The sequence below is a fragment of the Sus scrofa genome, chromosome 9, assembly GCF_000003025.6.
Source record: "Sus scrofa isolate TJ Tabasco breed Duroc chromosome 9, Sscrofa11.1, whole genome shotgun sequence".
NCBI lineage: Eukaryota > Metazoa > Chordata > Mammalia > Artiodactyla > Suidae > Sus > Sus scrofa.
In genome coordinates this window covers 51,902,045-51,917,548 of record NC_010451.4, presented here as the reverse complement: position 1 = coordinate 51,917,548, position 15,504 = coordinate 51,902,045, and the positions used below count along the sequence as shown (strand labels likewise).

Sequence of the window (15,504 nt, the reverse complement as noted above, 5' to 3'; positions counted from 1 at the left end):
GTGTAAACTAGCAGCACTCTGTGTATCATTTCCTGACTTTTGTCCCCACTTGGTGAGTTTTGAGTCCAGTATATTAGGTGGGGAAAAGGAAAAGAAGAGAGCAGGATTGTTATTTTATAGTTTTTCTGTTAAAGGCTGTTAACTTTAATATTACTATTTTATCATTGCCTTTGGGTCATATTGTTACATCACCTTCATTAACAATAACTTGATTTTTCATTCGTTAAAGATTTAAATTTTCTTTCTTTTTTATTTGGTTGCATATCCTGACTTCTTTCCTTCAAATCATTCCCCCTGCACCCATGTTTATCACCTATTTTTTTCCAGCCACAGCTGCAGCATATGGAAGTTCCTGGGCCAGGGCTTGAATCAGAGCTGCAGCTGTGACCTATACCATAGACAGGAATGCCTATCACTTAATATTTGAAATGTACAAAAATATGTAGCAATGAAATAATAAAATGAACACCCAGGGAAGTTCTACCCAATTAAGAACTAGAATGTTGCCAGTTTTTTTTTTTTTTTTTTTTTTTGTCTTTTGTCTTTTGTTGTTGTTGTTGTTGCTATTTCTTGAATGTTGCCAGTTTTATTGAGACTCCATGGATATTCCTCTCCAGTGCATCTAACAGTTCCTCACCAGGGATAACTGCTGTCCTAATTTTGTCAGTCTACTTTTAATGACCACTTTTAACTTCCCAGAACACGAATTTCTCTTTTTCTAGTCCAACACGCAAATGAAGGAAAAAAATTAAAGACTTAAAAAAATTTCAGCTGTTGGAGTTCTCATCGTGGCGCAGTGGAAATGACTCCAATAGGAACCATGAGGTTGGGGGTTCCATCTCTGGCCTTGCTCAGTGGGTTCTGGCATTGCTGTGAGCTGTGACGTAGGCCAGCGGCTGTAGCTCTGATTTGACCCCTAGCCTGGGAACCTCCATATGCCATGCGTGTGGCCTTAGTTTAAAAAAAAGCAAAGCAAAAAAAAAAAAAAAATCAAATATTAAATGTCTTGTAGTTGACAAAAACAATTACTAGTCCTGCCTCCTTTCTTGTTCTCGGGTTTGGCCATTGCTCAATTCCTCCGTAATGTTCCACTGTCTATGCTTATCAGCTTGGAATGTGAGCTTTATAAGGACAGGGAATATGACTTTTCTTTGATTTATCACCAGCCTCTAATGGTGGCAGAGTAGAAATTGCAGTAACTTTGGAATCAGGTGGTTTGGCTTCTTGTCTGGTCCTAAACTACCCCTATGTGATTTGAGGCCAAAGAAGTTTAACATCTGTAATGTGTTTAGCACTGTGCTTGCCATAAGTAAGCTCCCCAGTAGAATGTAAGCTCCCTGCTGGCAAGGAGTTTTGTCTGCTTTTTCCCCCTTTCTTTAATGCTTAAAATTGTGCCTCGTACATAGTAGGCATTGATAAGTATTTGTTGAATTAATTAGTGGCCAAGCTATTTGAAAAAATTACCTACTCTTCTTGAGTCTCAGTGTGTTGATCAGTAAATAACATGATTATCCCCCAGAGTGTAAGAGATTCTTTTCTGCCTCTAAAATTCTTTTTTTTTTTTTTTTTTTTTTTTCTTTCTCTTTTTAGGCCCATAGCTGCGGCACATGGAGAGTCCCAGGCTAGGGGTCTAATGGGAGTTGTAGCTACTGGCCTGCGCCGCAGCTATAGCAATGGCAGATCGCAGCCGAGAGTCTGTGACCTACACCATAGCTGGCAACGCCAGATCCTTAACCCACTGAGCGAGGTCAGGGATTGACTCTGCATACTCATGGATCCTAGTCTGGTTCCTTAACCACTGAGCCATGAAGGGAACTCCAGCCACCTCTATAATTCTTTAACTCAGAATGGAGATATGCACACAGAGGTTCAGTGAATGTGTGATGTCAAAAAGGGACTGACTTGGAAAGGTATTTTCCCTGGTGTATGAGAGGGCAGCTGCACACATCCAGAGCCCCTCATTTGCATGGGCTCTTATGCCTGCCTAACGCAGCCAGTTTTCTTCAATCTGTCCTGTACCCCATCCTCTTTCTTCTTAGCTCTTAGGCCTTTGGTTTTCAGGGTTTTTTTGCATATGAAGCACTCACCCAACACTAGGCCTCCCCACACGTGCCTCTCCCCTTTCCTCCAGCAGACTGCCAACGTGCTTATGCAATTCTGCACCATTGTAGTCTCTTCCTAGAGCATTTTTGCTCCTGGTAGCTGTGCATCTCCAGCCTAGTGAGTCTTCTGGATGATCTTTGATTGTCATGTAGGTTTTATGATGAAACAAACTCATAAGAGAGAGAGAGCTAAGCGATGTCTAGGGACTGGGCTGTTATTCCAAGTGCAGGACAAATAGGCCACCAAGTCTGTGCAGGAGATCCTATTAGCTGTGCTGCCCTGTTAAGTGTGGCCTAAGGGGCTGTCATCATTTGTCGCTTCCAGGGAGGAAAATGTCAACCTTGTTAGTTCTGATTCTCTTTCCTGCCTATCATTTTTGTTTAAAATCTTTAAGAAAAATCTTAATTTTGTTAATTATTTTCCTCTGGGGAGTTTTCTGTTTTGTTCAGACAATTGGGATGGAACTTTAAAAGTTTTTTTTCTCATGTTAAATTTTTATGAAAAACTCACTGAGATAATTTGGAAAGATGCTTGTTATTATTAATAAAATACTTCGATATAGGCTGGATGTTAAAAATAGGAATGATCTCGTTAAAGTGAATTCTTATTCAGTCTTATTAGTGACTGTCTAGAATAGAATCCACAATTTCAAGCCCTCTTTCTCTTGCTCTTTTTGTATAATTTAGCTTGTGAATTGGGTAAATTGCAGCGAAAGATCTTTTGTATAGACATTTTGACCTTCTGTCTCTCACTGACCTTGTTTTTTTTTTTATCTTAATTTATCTGAATTTACCTTAGAAGGAAGCAGCCTTGTCATAGGTATTCATAAATGCTTATTTAGAATTTTCAGTGGATTGTTGAAAAAACACAATAAGGAGAATTATTTGAGGGAAACTGATGCTGGGAGGACTGGAAGGGGGAGATGGGGGGGGGATTAGAAAGGGCTAAGTTGGAGTAAGGCAGGTCTTTTTATTCCCAGCTATGAGGAGTGGGAGTGGTGATGGAAATTCAGGGAAGGAAGTGGCTTATTTTTCTCATAAATACCATCTGTGGGGTGCATAAAAAGAGCATTTTTGTGATTTTCAGGGAGAGAGTCAAGCATTAGGGCCAAGCCTGTAAGCAGTGGAAGATGAAGAGCTCTTAAGGGGAAGAGGCTTGTGGCAAATGGGTTACCCTAGGCTCATAGAATTTTCCTTATTGATCATCTTGACTATGGTGCTTATTGATGGAAACTGTTCTTGTTATGTTGCTTTACCTAATTAGGAGGAATAAGATCTAGCTTTAGAAAATTAAGAGCACTGGGTATCTTCAGCTTCTCTTGTATAAAGACTCTATGTCCCTTGCTCTTTAACCAGATTCAGTCTTTGATGAATCTCCCCAATGGTGCTCTTCTAAGTGTTTGCTAAATTTTTTAGACGTTGGTTTTCGGTTTGCTTCCTACATCGATAATTACATGGTGCTGCAGAAGGAGCCTGCAGGGGCAGTGATTTGGGGCTATGGCGTATCTGGAGCCACAGTGACAGTGACTCTGTGCCAAGATCAGGAAACCATCATGAAGAAAGTGACCAGTGTTAAAGGTAAGACAGTTCATCTTCTGTTGAGCTTTTATCTTCTTCTGCCACCTACTGGATGATCTGAAAATGAATGCTAATGCTTCAGCTCAGGTTATCCATCCATCCATCCATCCATCCATCCATCCATCCATCCAGGTTATTTGAGTATTTATCATGTGCCCTGAGGATACAAAGTCCCTGTCCTCAAGGAACTCATGGAATAATGGGAACAGACACCAAGTCATGTGATGCTTAGATGAAAATGGGTATGGAGTGTCATGGGATACAGAAAAGAAACATTTAACCCATTGGATGGTGAGGGAAGGTTTCCGCTGAAGGTGGTAACATTTGAACTGAATTGCATCTAAAAGAGAGGTGGTATGGATGAGAGGTGAAGAATCTAGGCTCTGGAATTCCCTTCCCCATGCAGATCCTGACTGTTGCTTAATGGCTACATAACCTTGAACAATGCTATTTAACAACTCTGTCTCACAATTTATTTGTCAAGTGATAAAAATAATATTTAGGATTATTGTGAGGATTATACGAGTTAACACATGTAAAGTACTTAAAATAGTGCCTGGAACACAGTCAGTACTGAGTGTTAGGTGTTGTCATTGTTAATATTATTTTTATTCTGATATTTAGTCTGCACTCAAGTATTTATTGTCTATGAAGTGCTAGATGCTGTACTGGGTACTGGTTATACAGTGATGAGCAAAACAGATGTGGTCTCTCCCCTAATGAAGCTTATAGGTTAGGGGAGGAGACAGAAAAATAATCTATATAAAAATATATTGAGTAGTTATACAGTGAAGTGTGGTCCGTGCTGTAGTGGGGAGTACGAGTGCTAGAGGAGTGCTTAGGAGGGAGAATTAACGTAGTCTAAGGCTTATCTTGAAAGCTGTGCTGGGCAGACCAGGTAAAGGGAATAGCCTGGGCAAGAGCATAGAGACCTGAGTGAGCCTGGGTCTGTGGAGTAATGCCAGGTGGGCTGTTTTGCCTGGAACACTGGTATACGTGACTGGTGGTGGATGACAGGAGACAAGGTTGGAAATGTGGGAGGGCTGGTTTGTCATTGCCAAGGAGTGTGTACTCTATTTTGGATAGATGGATTTTAAGCAGCAAGATAACACAACCAGATTTATTATCTTAGATTACTCTGGCAGCACTGGAAGAAGGACAGGAGGTGGATGAGACGAGAGGTGGTGGGACCAATTAGCAGGCTGTTACAACATTCAGGCAATAGGTGTTGAATGCTTGACCCCAAATTGTGGCTGTGAGGATGTTCTGGAAGATGATAATTGCAGTTAGCAGGCTTCATGAACAGAGAGGTTCTACAAAGGAGTCTCTGTCCAGCAGAGAGAAAGATGTGCAAGACAATGTGTGGAGGAACTAGAAGGCATGCTCAGGGCTGGATCAAGTGGATACCTGATTTTACCTTAGTGAGAGGTAGCTATGTTGCTGAGAGATGTTGAGGTGAGGGTCTGAATGGGTGAGGCGGGGTTGGGGGGGGCGGTGAGCTTAATGTGGGGGTTGCTGGTTTGAGAAGGGACTTGAATACATACCGGTTAGCGAAGCTTGCGAACATTTTATTGGCCCCTGTACACAAGGATTGCCTGATTGGTTTTGTCAGTATACAGGACTGATATCCAGTCCAGAGTGATCCAGACCCTGGTGCAGACTCTTAATGATTCATTTCCATTCAACACACATTTAAAAAAATTACTGAGTACCAAACATAGATGCAAGGTAAGTGCCTCTGTTTCTTGGGTTTTAAGACTTTTTAAAGGTAAGAATGTTACTGAGTAAAGCTCAGAAACCTGAAAGGGAAGCTTAAGCTAATTGAGAAGTTGTCATCTGACAGATTTAAGTGCTTTGGGGGATTTCCCGTTGTGGAGCAGTGGAAATGAATCTGACTAGTATTCATGAGGATTCTGGTTTGATCCCTGTTCTCACTCAGTGGGTCAGGGACCTGGCATTGCCGTGAGCTGTGGTGTAGGTTGCAGACATGGCTCAGATCCCATATAGCTGTGGCTGTGGTGCAGGTCAGCAGCTACAGCTCTGATTAGACCCCTAGCTGGGAACATCCATATACTGAGGGTGTGGCCCTAAAAAGCAAAAGACAAAACAAAACAAAAACACCTTTTGGTGATTTGGAGGTTATACTGAAAATGAGGAAATCAGGAGACCAGCAGTGCTTTCTTTTTGTGTTGTATCCATCTTAGAAATGAACAGTGCAGAGTACAAAAAGTGGTACTGTCAGTAAAACAATGTTGATTTTGAAACCTAAAGAATTGATGTAGTTTAAAAATAAGGAATAGGATTTCCTTGGTGCTAATACTTAACATTACCAATAAATAGGCGACAGAGACTGCACAGTACTGTAGAAATAGAGAAAGCACATAATATATAGCATTTCAGTTTTTTAAAAATGTTCCTATGCATGATTTTTAGTTTTTTTCCCCTTCATGGCTGTTGCAGGACCAATATTTGGAGTGGCCACAGTCGAGGCAGGAGGGTAGGTGGTGACAAGAAGGAATAAAAGGTAATAATTAGGGGATCAACCCCTCTTCTCCTTTATAGTGACAGTGAACCTGCTCACTTTTCTGGAGTTCATTTCTATAAACATCAACTGAGAGCTTATTATGTATAAAACGCTGAGCCAGAGACCCTAGAAAATACAAAGAAAATTGTAAACAGTGCCCACTGTCCAGGAACTCACTCGCTCATGCTGTCCTTTCACCTTTAGCAGTTTAGGTTCAAATTGTGCTTCAGTTGTTTCACTGCAAAGTGAGGTGTCATTTGGAGTTAAAATATTCAGCAGCAGCTTAAGGGAACCAAGTGATTTGTGGACTATTGATGGTAATTTCACAGGAAAAGAGATTGTTGTTATTAGTGGGGTGAGGGGTAGACAGATCTGTTTATTAGGCTCTCCGCACTGACTGGGTAGAGAAGAAAGGTATTTTAGTTTATAGAGATCCGCAAACCTACTTCAGTGGACAGCTTGCTCCGTCCTGCTCATGAGGAAAAATGGGTAAAGTGTTATTTGGAATAAAGGAGATAGACATGTAGGAAATTTCCCAGGGCAGCGGAGAAAATGTTCCTCAAAGGAAATACTACAGGGTAAATTTGAAGGGTTGACTTCTGTTTAAATTTTGATGACGACTCTGGGGTTTTCAGCCAGACTGCCTCAGTTCACTGTTCTATTTCTATTAATATTTAACTTATTACCTATAAACCCCTAGGTGCCCACAGCAAAGTGGAATTTAACAACATGAAGGTTTTTGTCCAGCAGACTGACAGTTAAGCAATGGGAAAATTAAAACCTGAAGGATGACTGGGAATATGCTCAGGTTCTGGGCCTGTTCAAACCATGTTGTCAAATGATGCATAGTGATTCTCAGACACAAGGAGTAAAATTGAGGCAAAAAGCTTTATCTTTTCACTTTGACACACATGGGGGATGTATACGTAGGTGATAAAATGAAGGTGTGTCTGTCTGAGTTTGTCATCATGATTGAGGTAAATAGAAAAATACAAAAAGCCTAATTAAAACCCTTAGAAAAATAAAAGGCTCCTGGTTGCAGTGTTACACGTGTGCTAGTTTTCTGTGCCACACAATGTTACCACAAACATAGGGGCTTCAAACAACACACTTTTACCATCTCACAATTTCTATAGATTTGAAGCCTGGCCATGATGAGGCTGGATTCTCAGACTTTCAGAAGGCTGAAATCTGGGCGTTGGCTGGGCCGAGTTCTCGTCTGGAGGCTTGACTAGGGAATGATTTGCTTCCAAGCTCCCTTAGTTTCCGGCAGATTCATTTCCTTGTGCCAGTATCTCTGCTGCTTTGAGTCTCTGACCTCTGGACCTTATTTAAAGGGCTCTCCTTATTTAGGTCAAGACATAGCCAGGATTACCGCCCTTTTTATAAACTTAGCCAATTGATTAGAGATTTTAATTATATCTGCAAAACCCCTTCCTTTTTTCTATGTAACCTAATCACAAGAATGGCTTTGCATCCCCTTTGCCATTTTCTGTTGACTGAAAGCAAATCATATGCTCTGCCTGCACCTGAGGGGAGGAGTTATACAAGGGTGTGACTTATTGGGGGTCACCTTAGGGATGTCAGCCATAGCATACAATAAGTAACTTGCATAAACAGTTTTATTGATAGAAAAATATTTAAACTTTTTTTTTTAACAAGTCATCTTTAGTGGTGGTGCAGGTGAACTTTGTACAGAATAATGCAGATCAGGAAGGGGCAGTTTGGGCAGTAAGGCCTTCTTTACCTCCAAGTTACTTCCATAAACCACTGGACCAGTTTGCAGCTGGTGAAGTGCCAGGGTTCTCTAGGGGAAGAAGTGATTAGGGTTGCTTTCAGCTTTAGGTTTTTCCTCTTGGGAAGGGAAAGGTCATGGATAATTTTCCTTTTTTTTTCTTCTCTGCTTCTGAGATTTGGCACAATAACCTGAAAAATAATTAACATCTGATGTGAATAGCAAAGAGAAGAAAGCAAGATGCACTTTATGACTAATTATGTCTCTAGACAAACTATTTTAATTTTTTGCCTTTGATTGTTTATTCTTCCCATTTTGAGGTGGGGGTTGGTTGAGGAGATGGAGAGAGTTCTTTACTTATGCCTTTGGCTGGAATATGAAGAGCAGAGGGACAGTGAGAAATAGACCACCAGATACACTGACCATTAGCGAGGAAAACACAAAGCCCTGATCAGTTTGCATGGCTTTCTTGCCAGTATAACCCAGGATGGGGGTTTACTCTGCCGTTTACTTGCTCGAGTGCCTGGCACATGGTAGGCACTCTTAAGTAGCTGTACCATGAAGGTAGGGTATGAATCTTCCTAGATAGGAGAAGAAAAAATGTGAAGAAGCAGAAATTTGAATGCATCAGTAGTGAGAATTTATAGAAACCTGGGCCTAGATGGGTAAGAGAGGTTACAAGTCAGCAAGTGACTAGGGCCCAGAGGAAGGAACCAGAGCAAGTGTTGTTCAGAAAGCCACCAGAATCAGCAGAAGCCAGCTGGATGGTGAACTTCAATTCCTCGTGGTCAGTGACTCGATTGTATAATTTGGACTCAACCTCATGGGCTTGGTGGGTCAACACAGTTTCTGAAATCTATGGCTGGACTTCATGGGCCTGTGGTCAGCTCCACTTTAGCCCTCCCAGTGCTAAATGGATAGGCCAAGTTCTCCTTGTGAAATGTCCCACCCTTGCCTTTAGTCAAAGAAGCAGCCTTTACAAAGGCTGCTCTCCTCTGTATATATTTAGGTGAAAATAAATCTACATTTTTTTTTATTTTTAATTTTTGTTATTGTTTTTTTAGGACTGCACCTGTAGCACATAAAGTTTTCAGGCTAGGGGTTGAATCAAAGCTGTAGCTGCCACCCTGTGTCACAGCCACAGCCACGCCAGAACCAAGCTGCGTCTGTGACCTACACCACAGCTCTTGTCAACGCTGTATCTTTTTTTTTCTTTCTTCTTTTTTTGGTCTTTTGTCTTTTTAGGGCCGCATCTGTGGCATGTGGAGGTTCCCAGGCTAGGGGTTTAATCGGAGCAGTAGCTGCTGGCCTACACCACAGCCACAGCAATGGCGGATCCCAGCCGAGAGTCTGTGACCTACACCACAGCTCATGGCAACGCCGGGTCCTTAACCCACTGAGCGAGGCCAGGGATTGAACCCGAAACCTCATGGTTCCTCGTTGGATTCATTTCCACTGCCCCATGACAGAAACTCCTAACGCTGGATCTTTAACCCTCTAAGTGAGGCCAGGGATGGAACCTGCATCCTCATGGATACTGGTTGGGTTCATTATCACTGAGCCAAGACAGGAACTCCTTTTTCAAATTTTTTAGGAGTTCCTCTTGTGGCTCAGCAGTTAACGAATCTGACTAGCATCCATGAGGACACAGGTTCCATCCCTGGCCTCGTTCAGTGGGTTAAGGATCTGGCACTGCTGTGAGCTGTGGTGTAGGTCACAGACACGGCTTGGATCCTGCGTTGCTGTGACTGGTGTGGGCCAGCAGCTACAGCTCCAATCCAGTTCCTAGCCTTGGAACCTCCATGTGCCAAGGGTATGGCCCTAAAAAGCAATAAATAAATAAATAAATAAAATAAAAACAAATATATTTAAAAATTTTTCTCTTCTTAGTCCACATTATTTTAAACCAATTGTTTCTGAGTTAGTTTGACCATTAATAACTTCTCTGGAGTGTATCTCTTTCTCCTGCCTGTCTGGAGTTAACTTTGCTTAATGCCCATGATCGTGTCAGGGGTCTGTTTTTCTCCTCTGAAGTGGGAGAAGGAAAAAGCAGCAAACTAAAAGAACTTGAAGACTAGAACACAAGGAAGTTCTCCAGGGTCTTTGAGGAAGTTGAGAGGCTTACTTGGAAGAGCAGTTCTTGGAAACAAGGCTCAGTTTCCTTCAGACGCTTTAGGCTCTAGAGGAGCTCATCTCTGGTGTAGTAGGGTGGTGTTGTCATGTTTGGCCTAAATGTCTTCCCCTTTCCTTCCTTGTCTTTTTATTTCTGGGCAGGCACCCTTTTTCAGACGCTCTGGTGAGGGTAGTTTTCCCCACCAGCCATATGGCCTGGTTTGAGGCTAAGTGTAAATACCTCATTAACAGCTGTGCCTGGGAATAGCTTGTAGCAGAAGGTGGAAAAAATAGTTCCATCCTAGGTTTTCTGGGGGTTGACCTCATCATCACACAGGAGTAATGTTGGTGGCAGGAGGACAGAGCTTCAGTAAGTCATGTAGGTGCAAGAAGCCTGGAAAGACCTTGGCAAGGCTGTCATTAGGACAGATTGGAGTGTCTGCCTGCTCAGCCGAGAGAGCCATACGGAGCACATCACACCTGGGCGCCGCAGTCTGTACTGGCTGCCCACTGTTTCCAAAACAGCGATTTTTCTGCTTAGGTGAATTCTACACTTAATATGTTGACGTCTGGCTCCTGGTGGTATTAAAAACAATAGCGAGCATTTGATCCTGGGCTTAATTGACCTCTCAGGGGTGGGAGTAGCAAGCTTAGTTGGTTGTGCTCTGGAGAGGAGCGAATTGCTTCCTTTCTCGGAGGCCTGGCAGTTTTGCATATCTCCGCAAGGACTCTGAGCAGTCCTTAAGAGTTTGAGCCTTGACCAAAGTCCTGCCGTGCATCTGGACTTTTCCCCTCAGCTCTTGCTGATTAGGAAGAACTTACCACAGTGCCTGGCATAGAGTAGGCACTTGGCTAGTATTTTTATAATTGTTACTTTTTTCTGGCTGGCATCATATCTTTAGGATGCTCCATTTCCAGTTCTTGCCACTTTTTTTCCCTTCGAATTTACATTGATCTGATGGGCACAGTTATAAGTCAGTTCATATTCCTCAGCATTGTGCCAAGAATTTTTGTTTAAAAATCATTATCTCTATTTTATCCATTTTCTCTCATTTCTACAACTTTGCTCATGCTGTTTGGTCCTCCTAGGCATCATTTTGCCACTTGGAAGATATTTTTCTTAAGTTTCCGAGTCTGATGTTGGCAGCGGTGGTGGTGTGAGTGGGTGAGAGGTAGGAAGGTGGTAGGGAGGTGGTTCCCAAGGAAAGTGCTATGAATTTCTGAAATAGGGTCTTGGATAGCTTTTCATCTCCCTAATTGAGTCCGAAAACCTTAAGTCTGGTAAATAACTCTGAAAATAATTAATTGGACAAGTCTAAATATCTTCTTCAAAGAGAGATTAATTTATATACCTCCTACTATTTATGTGTGAGTTTCTCCACTCACGTGTTTAACTGTTGATAAGAGAACCCAGAACCACTGGTGATATTAACCCCTGAGAGCAACATGGGGTAGAGGTCAGGGGATTGATGACAAGGATGGTACCGTCAAGTAAGGAATTTCAGATTATAAATGATTTTCTCTGACTTGTCCCCTCATTCGATCGGACAATTACAAGTTAATTTGGGGTGCTCTGTAATCTATTAGATTATGATTATATCAATATTGACAGTTGGATAGGATAGTAAGAATTTCTATTTTACTTTTTTTATTAAACTCCCTTGAATTTAATCTCTGAGTATTTTTGTCTGTCCTCATTTAGGATTATAACTGGGTAATTTATTTTTCTTGTAACTGCTTCGTTAAAGTAAGGAGGGATTGGAGGAGTTCCCGTTGTGGCGCAGTGGTTAACGAATCCAACTGGGAACCATGAGGTTGTGGGTTCGGTCCCTGCCCTTGCTCAGTGGGTTAATGATCCGGCGTTGCCGTGAGCTGTGGTATAGGTCACGGACGCGGCTCGGATCCTGCATTGCTGTGGCTCTGGCGTAGGCCGGTGGCTACAGCTCCGATTTGACCCCTAGCCTAGGAACCTCCATATGCCGCGGAAGCGGCCCAAGAAATAGCAAAAAAAAAAAAAAAAAAAAAGAGGGATTGGTACAGATTAAGGTTAGTCAGGCCTTGGCTTTTGTTATTTCTCTTCACTTGTATGAAATTTGGCCAGTCTTCTTAGCTTTGAATTCAGTTCATCAGAGAAGCTGGGAATAGCCATAAATGAGTCTGATGCGTGACAGGACTGGGCTTGAGTTTCATTTTAGTTGATTGATTAATTCCTTGGTGCCTTGTTGTTATTTCAGCACCCTCTAGTAGCTGGATGGTGGTATTGGACCCTGTGAAGCCTGGTGGACCTTATGAAGTTATAGCCCAACAGACTTATGGGAGGATGAACTTCACCCTGAGAGTTCATGATGTCTTATTTGGAGATGTCTGGCTTTGCAGTGGGCAAAGTAACATGCAGATGACGGTTTCACAGGTAATTTGCAGACTCTCAGTGATAGGTATGAAGAAAAAGGAGGAGGAGGAGGGGAGCCTGTGCCAAGCTCTGCTCTAAGTGCTGTTTTTACATGTTAATTCAATTTAAAACTTTATGGGGTAAGTACTGTTACTCATATCTCACAGATGAAGAAACTGGCCCTAACTGGGCTTAAGCTCCCTGCCTAAGGTCATAGCATTAATAAAATAGTGGCCAGGGTATGAATGCGACCCCTGAGCCTGCTTTCTTCGTTATTATGGCCACTCTGCTGTTGGTGTGCGGGGAGGGGGCACTATTTTCTTAGGTTGGTTAACTGCTGAGGCACGAAGGGAACTCCTGCCTTCAATTTGATATAAAATCTCAGTTACCATCAGAAACTCTCTAGCTTCTGTCGTTAGCCTAACGAAGGTGGTTAACGAACCTGACTAGGATCCATGAGGATGTGGGTTTGATCCCTGGCCTCTCTCGGTGGGCTAAGGATCTGGCATTGCCGAGAGCTGTGGTGTAGGCCATAGACTCGGCTTGGAACCCGAGTTGCTGTGTCTGTGGCAAAGGCTGGCAGCTGTAGCTTGGATTTGACCCCTAGCCTGGGAACTTTAATATGCTGCAGGTGCGGCCCTAAAAAGTGTGTCGGGGGGAATCAGAGGCAGAGTAGGTTACTCTTGTTTTTGATTGATCTTAAAAGATGACTTTCTGGATTGAGTCTAGGCAATCAAAACAATTAGATTTTGTTTTAATGCTGAGCAGCTGACATACTCTGTCCTTTGTTGTCATGGAGATTAAAAAATTGAGACAATGTTGACTTTGCCTTACTAGTTGTATGGTTTGTAGCAAATCACTCAGTATTTATGAGACTGTTTTTAAAACACGCTTTTAAAAATTGTGGTTAAAATGAATATTACATGTTTATCATTTTAACCCTTAGTAAGTGTACAGTTCAGTGAGTGGCATTAAATATATTCACAATGCTGTATGTATCCATACCACTCTCTATGCTCAAAGGTTTTTCATTATCCCCAACATATAGTCTGTACCCATCAAACAGTAAATCCCCCTTTCCCTTCCCTCCATCCACTGATAACCTCTATTTTGCTTTCTTTCTCTGACTTTGCCTCTTCTAGGTACCTGATATAAGTGGAATAATATAGTATTTGTCCTTCTGTATCTGACTTATCTTACTAAGCATAATGCTTTTAAGGTTCATCCATGTATCATATATCAAAAATTTATCCCCATTCGTGGTTGAATTGTATTCCATTGTATGTTATATTTTGTTTATCCTTTCATCTATTGATGAATAGTTGGGTTGTTTCAACCTTTTGGCTCTTGTGAGTAATGCTGGTATGGACCTCGATGTACAGATATCTGTTCCAGTTCATGCTTTCAATTCTTTTGGATATGTACCTATGGGGGGAGTTGCTGGGTCATCTGTTATTTCTATATTTAACTTTTGAGGAATCACCAAACCATTTTCCACAGTGGCTATGCCATTTTACATTCCTACCAGCAATATGCAAATGTTCCAATTTCACTCCATCCTTACTAACATGTGTTACTTTCTGTTTTCTTGGTCACAGCTATGCTAGTAGTTGAGAAGTGGTATCTTAATGTGGTTTTGCATTTCTCAAGTGACTAGTGATTTTGAGTATTATTTCATGTACTTGTTGGCCATTTGTACATCTTCTTTGGAAAAAATGTTTTAAGCCCTTTCCTCATTTTTGAATTATTTGTTGTTAAATTATAGGAATTATTTATATATTCTAGATATTGCTTCTCAGATAAATGATTTGTAAATATTTTTTCTCATTCTGTACTTTGTCATTTCACTTTTTTGAGAATGTCCTTTGATGCATAAAAGTTCTTAATTTTTATTTAATTCCATTTATGTATTTTTCTTTTGTCGTCTGTGCTTTTAGTGTCATTTTGAAATTACTGCCAAATCCAATGACATGAAGATTTTCCCCAATGTTTTAAGAGTTTTTTAGTTTTAGCTCTTAGGTCTTTAATCATTCTTTTTTTTTTTTTTTAAGATATTTTTATTTTATTATTTTTTTTTCTTTTGTCTTTTTTGTTGTTGTTGTTGTTGTTGTTGTTGTTGCTATTTCTTGGGCCGCTCCTGCGGCATATGGAGGTTCCCAGGCCAGGGGTCAAATCGGAGCTGTAGCCACCGGCCTACGCCAGAGCCACAGCAACGCGGGATCCGAGCCGCGTCTGCAACCTACACCACAGCTCACGGCAACGCCAGATCGTTAACCCACTGAGCAAGGGCAGGGACCGAACCCGCAACCTCATGGTTCCTAGTCGGATTCATTAACCACTGCGCCACGACGGGAACTCCTTTAATCATTCTTGATCACTTTTTGTATATGGTGTCAGATGATGGTCTAACTTCATTCTTTTGCAAGTGGATATCTAGTTCTCCCTGTACCAATGGTTGAGAAGACTGTCCTCCCATTGAATGGCATGTTTTTTTTTTTTTTCCCCTTAATTACTTTATTTTTTTTATTACTCAAATGAATTTATCACATCTGTAGCTGTATAATGATCATAACAATCTGATTTCATAGGATTTCCATCCTGCAGCCCAAGCACATCCCCCCACCCCCCAAACTGTCTCCTCCGGAGACCGTAAGTTTTTCAATGTCTGTGAGTCAGCATCTGTTCTGCAAAGAAGTTCCGTCTGTCCTTTTTTCAGATTCCACATGTCAGTGAAAGCATTTGATGTTGGTGTCTCATTGTATGGCTGACTTCACTTAGCATGATAGTTTCTAGGTCCATCCATGTTGCTAAGAATGGCATGGGTTTTTTTAAAAAAACACACTGTCTGTATATATGAGGGCTTGTTTGTGGGCTTTCTGTTCTGTTCCATTGGTCTCTATGTGTCTCTTTATGGCAGGACCATATTTTTTAAATTGCCGTAGCTTTGTAGTAAGTTTAAAAATTGGGATGACTAAGACCTCTGTCTTTTTCTTTTTCAAGATTGTTTTGACTATTCAAGATCCCTAGTAATTCCATATGAATATTAGGAAATGATTTTCCATTT

At 41.5% G+C, this 15,504-nt stretch overlaps 1 protein-coding gene across 5 annotated transcripts in view; it reads left to right on the top strand.

The window, feature by feature from the left end:
- SIAE (sialic acid acetylesterase) overlaps positions 1–15,504 on the top strand; it is a 39,755-nt gene that overhangs the window by 1,426 nt on the left and 22,825 nt on the right. For 2 of the 5 annotated variants that reach the window (XM_013979526.2, XM_013979527.2), the window contains exons 2-3: positions 3,519–3,680; positions 12,286–12,461. In XM_013979526.2, the coding sequence (XP_013834980.1) occupies positions 3,519–3,680; positions 12,286–12,461 (338 nt within the window). Of the gene's footprint in view, positions 1–3,518; positions 3,681–6,140; positions 6,205–12,285; positions 12,462–15,504 lie in introns of all 5 variants that reach the window. The other 3 variants (XM_013979529.2, XM_021063058.1, XM_013979528.2) reach the window with 3 other exon arrangements.